Source organism: Eleutherodactylus coqui, chromosome 12, assembly GCF_035609145.1.
Source record: "Eleutherodactylus coqui strain aEleCoq1 chromosome 12, aEleCoq1.hap1, whole genome shotgun sequence".
Lineage (NCBI taxonomy): Eukaryota > Metazoa > Chordata > Amphibia > Anura > Eleutherodactylidae > Eleutherodactylus > Eleutherodactylus coqui.
The window spans coordinates 70,319,140-70,337,069 of record NC_089848.1 but is presented as its reverse complement, the minus strand read 5'-3'; the positions used below and the strand labels follow the sequence as shown (position 1 = coordinate 70,337,069).

Sequence of the window (17,930 nt, the reverse complement as noted above, 5' to 3'; positions counted from 1 at the left end):
CTGAGCATACCGCCCCCACATACAGCAAAGGAGAGCTGAGCATACCGCCCCCACATACAGCAGAGGAGAGCTGAGCATACCGCCCCCACATACAGCAGAGGAGAGCTGAGCATACCGCCCCCACATACAGCAGAGGAGAGCTGAGCATACCGCCCCCACATACAGAAGAGGAGAGCTGAGCATACGGGCCCCCACATACAGCAGAGGAGAGCTGAGCATACCGCCCCCACATACAGCAGAGGACAGCTTAGCATACCGCCCCCACATACAGCAGAGGAGAGCTGAGCATACCGCCCCCACATACAGCAGAGGAGAGCTGAGCATACCGCCCCCACATACAGCAAAGGAGAGCTGAGCATACCGCCCCCACATACAGCAGAGGAGAGCTTAGCATACCGCCCCCACATACAGCAGAGGAGAGCTGAGCATACCGCCCCCACATACAGCAGAGGAGAGCTGAGCATACGGGCCCCCACATACAGCAGAGGAGAGCTGAGCATACCGCCCCCACATACAGCAGAGGAGAGCTTAGCATACCGCCCCCACATACAGCAGAGGAGAGCTGAGCATACGGGCCCCCACATACAGCAGAGGAGAGCTGAGCATACCGCCCCCACATACAGCAGAGGAGAGCTTAGCATACCGCCCCCACATACAGCAGAGGAGAGCTGAGCATACCGCCCCCACATACAGCAGAGGAGAGCTGAGCATACGGGCCCCCACATATAGCAGAGGAGAGCTGAGCATACCGCCCCCACATACAGCAGAGGAGAGCTTAGCATACCGCCCCCACATACAGCAGAGGAGAGCTAAGCATATGGCCCCCACATAAAGCAGAGGAGAGCTGAGCATACCGCCCCCACATACAGCAGAGGAGAGCTGAGCATACCGCCCCCACATAAAGCAGAGGAGAGCTGAGCATACCGCCCCCACATCAAGCAGAGGAGAGCTGAGCATACCGCCCCCACATCAAGCAGAGGAGAGCTGAGCATACCGCCCCCACATACAGCAGAGGAGAGCTGAGCATACCGCCTCCACATACAGCAGAGGAGAGATGAGCATACCGCCCCCACATACAGCAGAGGAGAGCTGAGCATACCGCCCCCACATACAGCAGAGGAGAGCTGAGCATACCGCCCCCACATACAGCAGAGGAGAGCTGAGCATACCGCCCCCACATACAGCAGAGGAGAGCTGAGCATACCGCCCCCACATACAGCACAGGAGAGCTGAGCATACCGCCCCCACATACAGCACAGGAGAGCTGAGCATACCGCCCCCACATACAGCACAGGAGAGCTGAGCATACCGCCCCCACATACAGCACAGGAGAGCTGAGCATACCGCCCCCACATACAGCACAGGAGAGCTGAGCATACCGCCCCCACATACAGCACAGGAGAGCTGAGCATACCGCCCCCACATACAGCACAGGAGAGCTGAGCATACCGCCCCCACATACAGCACAGGAGAGCTGAGCATACCGCCCCCACATACAGCAGAGGAGAGCTTAGCATACCGCCCCCACATACAGCACAGGAGAGCTGAGCATACCGCCCCCACATACAGCAGAGGAGAGCTGAGCATACCGCCCCCACATACAGCACAGGAGAGCTGAGCATACCGCCCCCACATACAGCACAGGAGAGCTGAGCATACCGCCCCCACATACAGTACAGGAGAGCTGAGCATACCGCCCCCACATACAGCACAGGAGAGCTGAGCATACTGCCCCCACATACAGCAGAGGAGAGCTGAGCATACCCCCCCCACATACAGCAGAGGAGAGCTGAGCATACCACCCCCACATACAGCAGAGGAGAGCTGAGCATACCGCCCCCACATACAGCAGAGGAGAGCTGAGCATACCACCCCCACATACAGCAGAGGAGAGCTGAGCATACCGCCCCACGTACAATAATGGGAGAGGTTTCTGCATTAATATTTCACTTAAAAAAAATTTTTTTTAAAAACTGTAAATAAAAACTCAGCATTTTCACATGAAATCTCTATTACTGCACGCCTCATGTGATATACTGGTTACATTCCTTCCCATCGAGGGCGCCAGTACGTTGGTATTTGGCTGTATATACAAAGGCACTGGGATTTTGCGGATCAGTCACGTCTGACCGAAACTCATGTAAGGCCAATGGAACATTTACGAGCAGAAGCCACATGGGATCCGGGCGCTTAATGGTTAATATGGTTGTTTTTTTCCCCTCTAGTAAGACGGTGCTTGTATAGCTCACCTATGCTGAGAGGACATTTCAGGGTCCATTGGGGGATCCTTCAGCACTTTCCAGAACATCTGCCAGAAGAATTGGGTGGCCTGCTGACAGCACTGAAAGATCTGGAGCCCATAAGAGGAAAAGCGGGACCCCGGCCTCCAGATGTTGGCTGAAAACTGGACGTCTTCCTCGCTTTCTCCCCAAAGTAGGCTACAGTTGCGGTTTTGGTTTAAGCAGGTTGTCTCTCGCTTCACGCGGGTGGATAGTGTTTCAATAAATAAATTCAGTTTTGGACTTAAGCAAAATAGTATGTAAGGCCAAAAAAAAGACACATGTCCATCCAGTGCAGCCTATTACCCCCTCCCCTCCCACCATGTTGATCCAGAGGAAGGCAAAAAAACCTCAATGAGGTAGAAGCCAATTTTCCCCATATAAGGGACAACATTCCCTTCCGACTCCAATCTGGCAATCAGGATAATCCCCGGATCACCAACCCTGCTGAAGTAATCAGTGATTATAACATATAACATTGTATCACTCATGAGACGTCCGGCACGAGAGGTACTGATCCTAATTAGGTATCCTGGTAGTAAAGGAGGCATGTGCATGGGGAATTGGGTGCAGCCAACCCAGTATTCGTACAACCCGTGGGTTGACGTACAGTAAGGCCGCTCTCACACATGAACGCCGCAAAATGCAGCTATTTTACTTTCACTTTCGGACGCAGGGAGCTGCGGCTGACAGTGTGTTTTTTTAGCGCACCCCATCATTGTGATGGGTAATGAGGTGCGGCGTGGAGTGCCGCGATGGAACGCATGCCTGCAAGGCCCTATTGATTTAAATGAGAGTGTTAGACCACGGTTAACGCAGCGTTCAAAATGCCGTGTTAATAAAAAGCGCCTGTGTGAGAGGCCTGAATGTAGTGATGAAGGTAAAACATAAAAGGGGAGTAAGGCCAACCCTTGGATGGACATGCGCATACACAGCCCGGGTCATGAAAAATCACAGTTTGTATTTGATAAGACCAGTTTAGTAGGCGCAACGCGTTTCGCAGCAGTACAATGCTTCTTCTTCAGTATTGATGGCGGCTCACTGGATACAATATACATAAGAGTGTTGGGCCATTTGCACTGGACGCTCTGTGAATATGGCTTAGTTCTTTATTTTACACCACCCCGGCAAACTACTTTAATCTTCCCTGCAGCTGGTGGAATTGGTGATACAAACGATCCTGTTTTGGCATCCCCTTCACTTTCCCCAATTATAAAAAAGTTAATTATTTCTTTAACCCCTTAGAGACCAGCCTATTTTTCTCATCACATTGCAAGAGACATAACTGGTTGAGATAGCTCACCCATCCTTTATACTAGGGGACACTTATCTTCAAGATATTCAGGCTGACTCATGTGAGCAGCAGCACTCATAGGGGAGGGAGTCTGCCTCCTTAGCCTTGACACAGATAGCAGCTCCTGTAGTTCCATCAACAGGTCACAGCAGCACTCTGTACACTGCCAATGGAATTCTCCCCTGTGATCATGACTGCTGCTCCTGAGCCATTGTTCCTAAAATGATGCAGATGAGTTGTGTGGTTAACGACGCCCCCTACATGATAGGAGGGTAATGTGCCCTTTGCATGGATCGATCGGTTTTCTTCATACAGAAAGTGAATGACAAACGAGACGCGAACAAATACTTGTTCGACATTCAGTCGGTGCTTGCATTTACACCGTACGATAATCATTCAGATTCTGGATCGCCGGAATCTGAACCATTATTGGCCCATGCAAAAGGCCCTTTATTAGCATGCAATAAGCTACCAAAGGTAATTGGACACCTGAGCAAGAACCAAAAGCAGTATTTACGTTAATACTTAATATGGCCTCTTTTGGCCCTAATGACATTAGATACTCTCCATGGCATACTTTCTTCTAAGGTCTAATACACTTCAGCTGGCATTTCCCTCCATTCATCCTGCAAATGTTTGGTGAGTTCTTTCATAGAAGATAGACATTGTTCGTATTTCCTGATCCAAAGTTCAGGTTTGTCCAAAAGATGTTCAGTAGGGTTCAGCTCTGGAGTGTGTGCAGGCCAGTCCAATTCTGGAACATCTATATCATCAAACCAATGTAAAACAGCCTTGGATTTGTGTCAACGTGCGTTGTCTTGTTGGAAGTATTGCTGACCATTCCCAGAGTATTGCCACATTGTTGGCAGCACAGTATTGTCTAGAGCAGTGTTTCTCAACACCATTTCTCAGGGATCCCCAACAGGTCGTGTTTTCAGGATATCCTATAGTAAGAAGACCTGTGGCAATGTCTGAGGCACTGACAATAATTCATCACATGTGCAATACTGAGGAAATCCTGAAAACATGACCTGTTGGGGTGCCTTGAGGACCGCAGTTGGGAAACACTGGTCTAGAATGTCAAGGTATGCCTCTGAGTTCATGGTTCTTGCCACTACAACCAACGGACCAAGAGCATGCCATGTAAAACATCCCAAGGCAAAAACGGAACCACTACCATACTTAAGGTTGGCTTCACACGACTGGGTTGGATTCTGCATGCGAGAACGTGCAGTGGATTACGGCTGTGAAGCTGGTCGCTGACCCCGCGTACCTGCGGTTTCTGCCTGCGTATGACAGCGGCGACTTGCCATCAGTCATGCGCAGTACAGATTTTTTTTCAAAATTTTTATTACCCGCGCCGTCGCTTAGTGATCATGCAGGTACCCATGGTCCATACGCACTGTTAATTGCGCATGGGCTGCGGGTCTGACAGCCTCTATTGACTTCAATGGAGGCTGTCTGCGCGGAGTCTGCAGCAAAATAGAGCATGCTGTGATTTTTCCTTAGCTCACGGAATAGGTAATTTGTTTCCGCGAGTGTGAGCGAAAAAAACGAACGTACATGCCTTCCCAGCGGGATACCAGCTGAAAGGTCCGAGAACAAAGGACTGTCAGCGCTCCTGCTGTTTTTTCGGAACTAGCAGTTCAGCGGGACACAGCGAGAACAAAGCAGCTGTTTGCATATACAAAACAGCTGCATTGTTCTCCGAGCCATCGTGGCGGTGTCACGCTCCGCCTGCATAACTCTTAAGTAGCTAATTAGCTGATAGGGTTATGCGAAGATGATCGCTCAAAACTGTCACTCAAACTGTCGTTTGAGTGAATTTTGACCGATCATCGCTTTGTGTAAGTGGGCCTCTACTAATTGGTACTAATAGGCATAAGTACCAATTAGAAGATTATGCAAAATGATCGCTCAAAAGCCACCTTTAGTCTAAATGCACCTTTAGTTATACAGACAGAGTACATAATTTTATGCTGTGTGACCCATCGATAAAGGTTGGCACTATGGTGTAATGTGATGCGGAGATACAAGTGAGACAGTATAGTGCACTGTGAATGAGAGATACAGATGATTAGGCTTTTAGGAGCACTTTGCAGTGTGATTTTGCAGGACTGATGGAGTAGACTGTTATCAGTTGGGTGTAGTGTAATACACGGATACAGATGGAGTAGCGGTAGTGCAGTGCATGTTACTCCATGAATACATTGGAGTAGAGGGAATGTGTAGGGATGCAGTGTAATGTAAGGGTCACCTGGTAGTCCAGCATCAGTAGTAGGGTGCAGCGCACACTAACATCTCCTGGTCGCTTCACCTGGAAGCCGTCTGTCTCCTGAGTGCTCGGAGTCCTGTGCCACTGAGAGGAGGAGATCATAAGCTCAGAGCTGATAGACTGTGGAATGAATTAAATACAGGACTACCTGCCCACAATATTGTAGATCTGAGGCTACTAATTCCTACAAAGACAGGGGGCCCTTTAAATGTTTAATTAAAAAAAGCTAAACTGCTTAATATATACTTTAAAAAGTTATGCTAATCATCATTTACCCAGAGTGCTGGTGTCCCTCGGCCCATACCTGGAGCAGTGGTGCTCCTCCAGTGATACTGAAATTGGTGATCCCCCCCCCCCTCAACCCATACCTAGAGAAATGGTGCTCATCAACCCATACCCAGAGAGATGGTGCCCCTCAAAACTATATCTAGAGAGGTGGTGCCCCTTAACCCATACCCAGAGAGGTGGTGCCCCTCAAAACTATACCCAGAGAGGTGGTGCCCCTCAAAACTATACCCAGAGAGGTGGTGCCAGTCAAAACTATATCCAGAGAGGTGGTGCCCCTCAACCCATACCCAGAGAGGTGGTGCCCCTCAAAACTATACCCAGAAAGGTGGTGCTCCTCAAAACTATATCCAGAGAGGTGGTGCCCCCTCAATCCATACCCAGAGAGGTGGTGCCCCTCAACCCATACCAAGAGAGAAGGTATCCCCTCAATGTATGCACAATAAAGTAGTGCCTCTAAGCCTATATCTAGAGAGGTGGTGCCCCTCAACTGATACCCAGAGAAGCGGTGCCCCTCAACTGATACCTGCAGAGGTGGCACCACTAAACACATATACAAAAAGGTGGTGTCCCTCAACCTAACCCAGAGACGTACTCTAATAGGACCCAGAGAGTTGCTGCTTCTCAACTAGTTCCTTCAACCTGTAACCAGACAGGTATTGCCCACAAACTATACATAGAGAAGTAGGCCACTCAAACTTTAAAAAGAGATGGGGGCTCTTAGTACAGGGGGTGGACAAAAATATGGAAACAATGTATGAAATGCATGCCTTAAATTACATGGGATTATAAATCATATTTCAATTAGACAAGAAGAGACCAATTTTAAGTGGAGGTAATATGACACAGATGGGTCCGGGCCAAAGTGAACATCTGCCCCAGCAACAAGGTTCCATTGGTCAGGGTTTTGTGCTACTCAGCTGCTGTTACCAGCTGGCTCCCAAAACCAGCCAGAGCAGGGTAAGAGGTAAAGTAACACAAATTTGGTGGGAAACCTCTCAGCCAAGTAGGGGTCAAAAGGGCAGCTCAGTGCTAATGATTAAAACCGATGCATTTCGTAGGGTGTTTCCATATTTTTGGCCACTCCCTGTATGTGTCTGGAGAGAAATGGCTCTCTACATGTCTCACACACATTCTATGACAGCACCTTATCTTGACAATCAAACGCACCTCCACCAGGTGATTGTCTGGTCCATATAAATCTTTGTCCAACTCAATGACCAAACTCTTGAAAAATGAGGAGAATTTCCGTTTCATCTTACTGGGCTGTGAGAACAAAAATACAACATCACATCAAACTCATTCCTCTTCACCATAGAGAAGCATAGTATGGAAACATCATAGAGAAACATTGTAGAGAGATGTCATAGAAAGATGTTGTATAGGGATACGCGTATCAGAGTGGCATAACCTATTCTGACCTAATCTCCTGATTCCCTCCAATCGTATCTCGCCCCTATTCCTTAAAGATTGGAAGCTCCTATGGTCTGGTCTTTTATGACCCTTTTACACGTCACGAACAATCGTTAGATCAAGCGATTGCCATGATAATTGTTATATGTAAACGTGTGCAGCGAGCGAACAGTAAGCAATAAATCGTTAATTATCTGTGATTGGATCTTTCTTGCAGACCTAAAAATCATCATTCGTCTGCTGCAAATCTCTTCGTGTAAACAGGGATTGCAATGATTTGCTGAATAGGAAGCAGTAGAAGAAGGGTCATCCTCCACCTCTTGTATCACCTCCTTATTCCTTAGAGATTGTACGCTTCTACGGTCAAGACTTATGTATGATGGAGGAAGAGGTAATAGGTGATGGTCTGACCATTGGCAGTGGTGTGCCTGACTGCCTGGGGTATGTGAGGCCACCTCTACAGTTAACCACATCTTTTTTTTTTATTATGGAGGGTGTACTATCTTTTTAGCTGTCTGACTGTCTGCCCTGATGTCTTGTCCTCTGCACAAGTTACCCGAGACACATTCATCCTCTTTGTTCCTTATCTGTTTTGGTCTTTGTAGTAGTGTAACAGCAGCCCCTTTCTCCTACCTTCCTGAGCATTCCTCCATGAATACTATGTATCTTCAGGCTTGGGACTCATAAATGTTCCCCAGAGATGTTCACAGTATCCTAACATTTCTATGGTTCAGAATGTAAAGTGAACCTCAACTCACATCATCCAGTAGTTTTCCTTCCACACGCAACTCCCATGATGCAATGCTTCCATCTGAATCTTCAGCATCCGGCTTTGCAGGGTTAAACGTGTTTGAAATGTAAAGTCGTAATTTTCGCTTTTGCTGTGAAGAAAGAAAACAAGTGAGAAAATGTCACGTGATGAAGAAACCCCAGAACCATGGTCCCATGGATATGTGCCACGTATGGGGGCTGCTGCTCCACGTATAATATTTACCCTCTTCCCTTTTTATAACTGCGATCATGTAGTGTCTGTCAGTCTAATGCAGGGGTGCACAACATGTGGCTCTAGGGTCACATGCAGCCCACAATAACATCCTGCGCGGCCCCAATCATCTGGACACGGAAATATCTATGCGTGGCTGTTCACATGTAGTTTCATGTCAGGATGAAGGGGAGTGGCACACAGCAGGTCAAAAAGAACAGACAAGTACTAAGGAGGAACTGTGTAGTCATCAAGAAGAAAGGTATATGAGTAGCAGCACGTCCAACCACTTTCACAAGCACACTTTGGCTACTAGTGCACCATTCCAATGGATGATCCAGACCCAAGGATCAAAAACGAGAAGCCCATAAATGTGCAATCAGATCAGCACTTCAGGGTTTTCTTTAGAAAAAACATCTTTATTCCTCAATAAAGTCATTGCGATGTTTCGATCCTGTATTGGATCTGCTTAATAAAAGGTCCAATACAGGATCGAAAGGTCGCAAAGACTTTTTATTGAGGAATAAAGATGTTTTTTCTAAAGAAAACCCTGACATGCTGATCTGATTGCACATTTATGAACCGTGTAGTCAAGTCTGGGCCCCCTATATATTAGGAGAAGTACTAAGGGTGCACCTTGTAGTCATGTCTGGGTCCCTATATATTAGGACAAGTACTAAGGGTGCACTGTGTAGTCATGTCTGGGTCCCTATATATTAGGACAAGTACTAAGGGTGCACTGTGTAGTCATGTCTGGGTCCCCTATATATTAGGACAAGTACTAAGGGTGCCCTGTGTTGCCATGTCTGGTCCACTATATATTAGGACAAGTACTAAGGGTGCACTGTGTAGCCATGTCTGGGTCCCTATATATTAGGACAAGTACTAAGGGTGCCCTGTGTGGCCATGTCTGGTCCACTATATATTAAGACAAGTACTAAGGCTGTACTGTGTAGCCTTGTCTGGGTCCCCTATATATTAGGACAAGTACTAAGGGTGCACTGTGTAGTCATGTCTGGGTCTCCTATATATTAGGACATGTACTAAGGGTGCACTGTGTAGTCATGTCTGGGTCTCCTATATATTAGGACATGTACTAAGGGTGCACTGTGTATGTCTGGGTCCCCTATGGAATAAAGTCTCTTGACCATAAAGGAGTATATGAGTTAGAGGCATTGTATACGCATGCAGCTCTATAATTGCCAGGCCGTTACTTCAACATCCTTCAGCTACAATGGAGAGAGTCACATGCACTGCCATCTCCTCTCTGGAGTGCTGATTGGGGTGGAAGGTGACCCCCATTCTCCCAATAGGTGGAAATCCTTGAAGTGAAACTTTCCTCGATTTACTATAGCAAAAACTTAAAATATACCATAAATGTTTCAGATGGGAATACCCTTGCGGCCCTTGGAAGTGGCTCAGTATTACAAAGTAGCCCTTAGACAAAAGCAAGTTATGCATCCCTGCTCTAATGAGATTTGATCCAGTTTTTGACACAGAATAGACTCCACGTGGACCACAAATATGGGCATGTCTCCTATAGCTTGTCTCACTTCAATGTGTCTGCTCGGCTTTGATTAGATATTGTCGGGAAGATTTCATATAAGCTAATTATTGTAATTATTGATATTAAAGGGGTTGTCCCGCGATGACAAGTTAAGTTAAACACTTCTGTATGGCCATATTAATGCACTTTGTAATATACATCGTGCATGAAATATGTGCCATACAGAAGTTATATACTCACCTTCCCTGCGCTGGCGTCCCCGTCTCCATGATGCCGTTTAATTTCAGCGTCTAATCGCTCGATTAGACGCGCTTGCGCAGAAGGGTCTTCTCCCTTCTGGTCGGTCCGGGCACGAGCGGCGTTCTGGCTCCGCCCCGTCACGTGTGCCAATTCCAGCCAATCAGGAGGCTGGAATCGGCAATGGACCGCACAGAGCCCACGGTGCACCATGGGAGAAGACCCACGGTGCATCGTGGGTGAAGATCCCGGCGGCCATCTTGGAGGAAAAGAAGGAAGAAGTTGCAGAGAGGGGATTCGGGTAAGTAAAATTTTTTTTTAAAATTTCAACACATCCCTTGGGTTTGTCCTGCGCTGAACTGTCCTGTCCTATGTAAAAAAAAAAAAAACCATTTTGGCGCGGGACAACCCCTTTAAGGCTTTTGTAGACGTTTACTCTTTGATTGTTTTGTTCCTGCATATACAGTATGTTGCTACTAAGTCTCAATTACATGATAATCCTCAGAACCTAAAATTTCTCTTACAGAAGACACTATGAAATAGACCTGAACAACATACCATTGTCAGCAGCTGAAACATTAAGAAAAACATATAATCTTTTGGCATGTTATCTAAGTCATCTCCTGTTATGTAGTCCCCCTTTTTTATATTGCTGCTGTAACCCCCTTAACACACCAGTCATGGACCCCTATTAATCCTGCTGCTTCCCATCACCTTCATCGGTCTCTTCAAAGCTTCTTGGATATCAACACGTTTCCTCATTATGGTTTGGTCCAATTTTCTTTCAAATGCCAACAGATCCATGTAAGCCTGAGACTCGGGAACCAGTTCTCGGATCTAAAGACGACAAATGCTCAGTCAATGATTAACAACAATGAAAAATTGGCGAAGTCAATGAGGCCCCATGTCTGAGGTAAACACATGAGACAACTCAAAGAGCATTCCCAGGACTGCAAGACTATAAGTGTGCATTCACACGAGGTGGATTTTGGTAAGGATCTGCACCAAAATCTGCAGCATTTTATGTGGATTTTGACATGGATCTGCAGTAGATTTCACACTTTCAATTGATGGGTATACTAATCGATCACATACTGAACACGAGTCAACAATGTGATGCAGTAGCAAAAAAGGCAAACTCATTTCTGGGATGTAATCAGAGAAGCATGGAGTCTAGATCACATGAGGTAATTATCTCCCTCTACTCTTCCTTAGTCAGACCTTATCTGGAATACTGTGTCCAGTTCTGGGCACCCCACTTTAAAAAAAGACATCGACAAATTGGAGCAAATTCAGAGAAGAGTTACCAAGATGGTGAGCGGTCTGCAAATCATGTCCTATGAGTAACAGTTAAAGAATCTGGGAATATTCAGCTTGCAAAAAAAAAAAAAAAGACTGAGAAGAGACTTAATAGCTGTCTACAAATATCTGAAGGGTTGTCACAGAGCAGAGGGACCCCATTTACAATGAGAGATGATTGCTCAAAAATCGCTCAGTGACAGTTTTGAGCAATCATCTAAGTGGCTACTAAAGAGCTATGCAGGCGGAGCAGGACACCGCTGCTATCGCTTGGCGAACAATACAGCTGTTCTGCATAAGCAAACAGCTGCATTGTTCTCCGCGCTTACAGCTCCTGTCCCGCTGTTAACTACCAGTGGGACACAAGCTTCATAGAATCTTATCAGCGCTCACGACTGTGATAACAGCCTCCACCACTGATAAGAGTTCATCGCTCAATTCTAGAAAACTAGAATTGAGCGAGGGACGAATCATGCACGAAAACTACACGATGCCCGTGCATTTAGATGAATTCTGAGCAAGAATCGTTGTGTCTAAATGGGCCTTTAGAGGACATTTCTTCATATACAGGATGTGACCTGAAGAAGAAACGCTCTACCACACGACCTAACAGAGGAGATATTTTGTGATATATTCAACTCACCCGCTGAGGAAGGATCTTGTCCGCCATCTTTTGTCTCTTTGCACTGAAGAATGAAAATAGAAGGTGGATCATTATTATTATGCTACAATATTTATCCATCTCATTGTCTTGGAAACTCCTTAGTTTCAGCGACTCACCTTCGGCTCCTCCCCTGCGCGGATGCCGTTTGCTGCTGAACCTGCGGTGGGGCTGACCGTTTTCTGGTTGGTTCCATTACGGTTTGTGGAATTCCAGGACGGACAGATGGGCTTCCACCAAATGGGGGTCCTGGAGGGCCCATGGGGGCACCCTGATGAGGCATGCGGGCCCCAGAGGGCATCCCAGGGCGCTAAGGAGACAAAACAGGAAGATCATGACTAGCACATAATTTTATGTATTATACAAACCCAAATACACAAAAAAAAGATAAGTCAGAGAACTGAAAGTGACCGTGGACAATATCTATCCACTCTCTATATGGCAGAAATCTGGAGGCGCCAGTCTTACTAAAGTGTATCGATATCATGTGAGTTCTTGCTGTGTGGCGGTGCGGTAATAATGTACATTGTCCCCTTTTTTTTTTTTTTAGCCGGCTGTACTAAGGGTTAAAATCTGGTATCTACAGAACAAGAACACACAGTATATGGGAAATGAATGCAAATATGATTAATGCTTTCAGTCAATACGCAACTCTTTGTCAAATAAAAATAAGCACCTAGAAGGAGTTGTCCTTTTGCTGCAAAATTCGGCATGCAGTTCCATCTCAGGCCGTGCTCACATGAATGTATTTGCATTGCGTATTATGCATGTAATGTACGCGCGCATAATATGTGGTAAATGGCGTCAATGAAAGTACATTGATTTTCATTATTCCACATGTTCTATTTTACTGTACATTACGTGCGCAAGAGCCCTATTGTTCTCTATGGGTGTTCTCTATTGCGTATGTGCGCGGTTTTTTATGCATGTTGCTAGGAGACATGAGAAGGAAATTGAAAAAAAAAGTGGAAACCAGGAAGCTGGTGCAGAGCAGCAGTACATGCGCAGGCGTATGCGACACTACGCAGGGGCACGCAGTTCCCTATGCCAGTAAAATGCTGCGATTTTTATGCAGCGTATTACCATATGGTCGTGTGAGCCCAGCCTGGGGAAGATAGGCAACTGATTAGACTTGTGGCGTGCTTAGATGAACGGTCTTGCCTAAACATGGTTCCACTCTTGGCCCATAAAGAGGTTCTCAGAGGCTCCTTGTGTGTAGTGACCTCTTCTTCCCCTTGTGTAGAGCTTGTTGGCCACTAGACGCCTCTACGACTCAATTGGAAAGATTTCCCCCCGTTACCAGAGTCTGAGAGGGGCGCATTATTGGGATGCGAGAAGCTGGATGGTCGTAGCAATGAATTGTCCCTCACATGGGCCGTTCTGACCAGACTGTTAGGGGGTGTTGGGACCAGTGGATGCATGAGGGCACACAAGGTGATCGGGCTCAGGAAGCCCGACAGACCACCAGTAGAGAGGACCGTCTGATAGTTCGACAAGCACAAACCGCTCTGTTTAGTTGTCTGCCATCCAGAGACAGGTGGCGCCATCGTTACACCCCTGTGTCGGTTAGAACCATTTGCAGGTGCGCGGCTGAGAGATATTTGTCCCAGAGTCCAACACCTATACTGCCGTTAACACCCACACACTGTCTCCTCCATTTGCAGTGATGTCATGAATGATTAAACTAGACGCTACGGAGCGGAATCGGGTTGTCTTCAGCGACAAATCCAGGTTTACTTTGGGCCCTGATGACGGCCATGTTCGTGTCTGGAGACTGAGGAGTGAGCGCCTCAATCCTGCCTTTGCTGTGGAGCAGCACACTGCCCCCTGCTGGTGTGATGCTCTGGGGGGGCCATCGCATACCACAGTCTGTCATCTCTAGTAGTGGTACGACGGACAACGACGCTCAGCTATATGTTCAGGACATCCTGCAGCCGCATGTGTTGCTCTAATGGCGGCTTCCAAGAGGCAGCAGGATAATGCCCGACCGCACACACAAGGGGTCACTGGAATGTCCCCACAACATTGTCACACTTCTATGGCTGCGCTGTCACCAGATTTATCACCAACAGAACATGTATGAGATCATCTGAGGCGCCAGATTCGACAGCCTATGAGTTTGCATGATATGGAGGCTCAGTTACTGCAAACGTGGACCGATATGCCACTGGATACCATATGGAACCTGTATGCCTCCGTGCCCACCCGTATCACATCTTATATTCAAGCTAGAGGTGGTACATCTGGGTACTAGAGCCTCCATGCCCACCCGTATCACATCTTGTATCCAAGCTAGAGGCAGTACAACAGCGTACTAGAGCCTCCATGCCTGCCTGTATCACATCTTGTATCCAAGCTAGAGGCGGTACAACGGGGTACTAGAACCTCCATGCCCGCCTGTATCACATCTTGTATCCAAGCTAGAGGCAGTACAACAGGGTACTAGAACCTCCATGCCCGCCTGTATCACATCTTGTATCCAAGCTAGAGGCAGTACAACAGGGTACTAGAACCTCCATGCCCGCCCGTATCACATCTTGTATCAAAGCTAGAGGCGGTACAACAGGGTACTAGAACCTCCATGCCCGCCCGTATCACATCTTGTATCAAAGCTAGAGGCGGTACAACAGGGTACTAGAGCCTCCATGCCTGCCTGTATCACATCTTGTATCCAAGCTAGAGGCGGTACAACGGGGTACTAGAACCTCCATGCCCGCCTGTATCACATCTTGTATCCAAGCTAGAGGCAGTACAACAGGGTACTAGAACCTCCATGCCCGCCTGTATCACATCTTGTATCCAAGCTAGAGGCAGTACAACAGGGTACTAGAACCTCCATGCCCGCCCGTATCACATCTTGTATCCAAGCTAGAGGCGGTACAACGGGGTACTAGAACCTCCATGCCCGCCTGTATCACATCTTGTATCCAAGCTAGAGGCAGTACAACAGGGTACTAGAACCTCCATGCCCGCCTGTATCACATCTTGTATCCAAGCTAGAGGCAGTACAACAGGGTACTAGAACCTCCATGCCCGCCCGTATCACATCTTGTATCAAAGCTAGAGGCGGTACAATGGGGTACTAGAACCTCCATGCCCGCCCGTATCACATCTTGTATCCAAGCTAGAGGCGGTACAACAGGGTACTAGGGCCTCCATGCCCGCCTGTATCACATCTTATATCCAAGCTAGAGGCAGTACAACAGGGTACTAGAGCCTCCATGCCCGCCTGTATCACATCCTGTATCCAAGCTAGAGGCAGTACAACAGGGTACTAGAGCCTCCATGCCCGCCTGTATCACATCTTGTATCCAAGCTAGAGGCGGTACAATAAGATACTAGAGCCTTCCTTCAAATGTTCAGTTTTCTACAATAAATTACCCTTTTGCTCTAATATTGTAATCACTTAATTACGATATATGGTAGTAGCATACATAAAGTGGTATTGTAGTAGTATACATATAGTGGTATTGTAGTAGTATACATATACTAGAAGGTTAGTATAATAGTAGTAGTATACATATAGTAGAAGGTTAGTATAATAGTAGTAGTATACATATAGTAGAAGGTTAGTATAATAGTAGTAGTATACATATAGTAGAAGGTTAGTATAATAGTAGTAGTATACATATAGTAGAAGGTTAGTATAATAGTAGTAGTATACATATAGTAGAAGGTTAGTATAATAGTAGTAGTATACATATAGTAGAAGGTTAGTATAATAGTAGTAGTATACATATAGTAGAAGGTTAGTATAATAGTAGTAGTATACATATAGTAGAAGGTTAGTACAGTAATACCGTAGCATACATAAAATGCAGTGGTAGTATTATAGTAGTATACATATAGTAGAGAGTTAGTAGATTAGTAGTAGTATACATGTAGGGTTAGTAGAGTAGTAGCAGCAGTATATAGTGCAAAGCTAGTGGGTATTAATGGGATATGATACACAGAGGGCTAGTGTCCATTATGTATACTATACTAACAGGATGGGTAGATATAATAGAAATGTTGCCCATTACATACAGCATAGAGAGGAGTATACATCATGGAGTGGACAGATCATATATATATATATATATATATATATATATATATATATATATATATATATATATATATATATCAGGGGGATGCAAAGAAAAGAATAAGGGCTTATGCTCAATGGAAGATTGGGAACAGCTCACACTGAGGGAACATATATATATGAGATGTTAAAGTTTGATGCGTGTGTCTCGGATCTTCCTTTCATAGGCTGCCATATACAAGTTGGCGTACGATGGGGCACATTTGGTCCCCATAGCCGTTCCCTTCACTTGTAAGTAAAACGACTCCTCCATATTTGAAATAGTTGTTTTCCAAAATAAATTTTACTGCGGTTAGTAAGAACGTTTTTTGATGAGGCGGCATTAAATGATCTTCATCTAAATGCAATTTGATCACCTCTAAACCCTTCTCATGGGGTATGGAGTACAGCGCCTTGACATCCAGTGTAACTAGAAGATTGGAGTCTTCCCACGGGAAATCTCTGAGGCATTCTAAGCGGTGGCCTGTGCCCCTCAGACATGATGGAAGGGGAGTATCAATAAATTCTGATAAATGGCTGGTACATGAGTCGATGCCCAATATTGTCGGTCGTCCGGGTGGGTTGATTGGGTCCTTATGTGATTTAGGAAGGAAATAAAAGTAGGACGTTTCTGGATTGGGTATCCAAATAAAATTATTCTTCTTTAACCCTTTGCAATCCAATTTTGGATTCAGGGTTTCCTAGGGGGCTTTCTCTTTCTGCCATTATATAATGCCGCCATCTGCTGGCTAGAGTCAGTACTGCGATATATGACATGCTGGAGAGGCCCCCCGACAACAGAGCGGCCAGTAATATACAGTAAGAATACCCTGCTGGACGTCTTTCGACATTGGAGCTGTACAGCCTTCAATCAGAATGTCTTTAAACGTCAGACAGTGGATTGGAAAGGGTTAACCATACATTTCCCCTTCTCCTCGCATCTCCATTTGACACTCATGATTTTTTATACATTAGTCTTGAACTTGTCATTTTCTGTCCAAAGTATGTTTTTTAAGCTCCATTTTCATCATAAATGTGCCATTTCTGTATTTTATAACCTATTATGAGTAGTTTTACTATATAAAGTTTGATATCATGTGGTGACCCCATCACGCGTCCCCCTTGGAGCGCACGTTTTTCGTTCCAATTACTCTGTTTCCTCGTGTTAATATAACGCAGGGACTTTGTTCGGAGTCGCCAGAGACATAATGACATCAGTGCGTCTCCCTTTCGAACACTCGCTTTGCGTTCCAATCACTCCCTTGCAGGTCATGTGACACATGACGGCCCCACTGACGTCATCAACTGACGTCATCAAATGACGGGGAAATGCCACTGAACAACCACAGAAAAGATTGTAAGTGTATCCCTTATATATATACTGACGTGACTATATGTTTTTATGCTTGAAGAAGGCCTATCTAAGGCCGAAACGCGTCGTCCTCCGTCTGTTACTGTGTTCCTACTGAATAAATCCTAAAACTGAAGCACCTTTGGGTCCAAAGATAACTTCTCTCAGCTGCATATACACGCTGCAGGGGGGGCTCATGGAGAGATCCCCAAACATATGCATGTATATGTAACATCTCATATATATGTATGTTCTCTCAGTGTGAGCTGTTTCCAATCTTC

At 46.1% G+C, this 17,930-nt stretch overlaps 1 protein-coding gene across 2 annotated transcripts in view; it reads right to left on the bottom strand.

Moving 5' to 3' along the window:
* The window catches only part of SMARCD3 (SWI/SNF related, matrix associated, actin dependent regulator of chromatin, subfamily d, member 3), a 54,658-nt gene that overhangs the window by 10,874 nt on the left and 25,854 nt on the right, over window positions 1-17,930 (bottom strand). For both annotated transcript variants that reach the window (XM_066585118.1, XM_066585119.1), the window contains exons 2-7: window positions 12,352-12,542; window positions 12,215-12,257; window positions 10,987-11,109; window positions 8,305-8,427; window positions 7,304-7,399; window positions 5,831-5,932 (exon numbers count right to left, since the gene is read on the bottom strand). In XM_066585118.1, coding sequence (XP_066441215.1) covers window positions 5,831-5,932; window positions 7,304-7,399; window positions 8,305-8,427; window positions 10,987-11,109; window positions 12,215-12,257; window positions 12,352-12,542 — 678 coding nt within the window. The remainder of the gene's footprint in view (window positions 1-5,830; window positions 5,933-7,303; window positions 7,400-8,304; window positions 8,428-10,986; window positions 11,110-12,214; window positions 12,258-12,351; window positions 12,543-17,930) is intronic.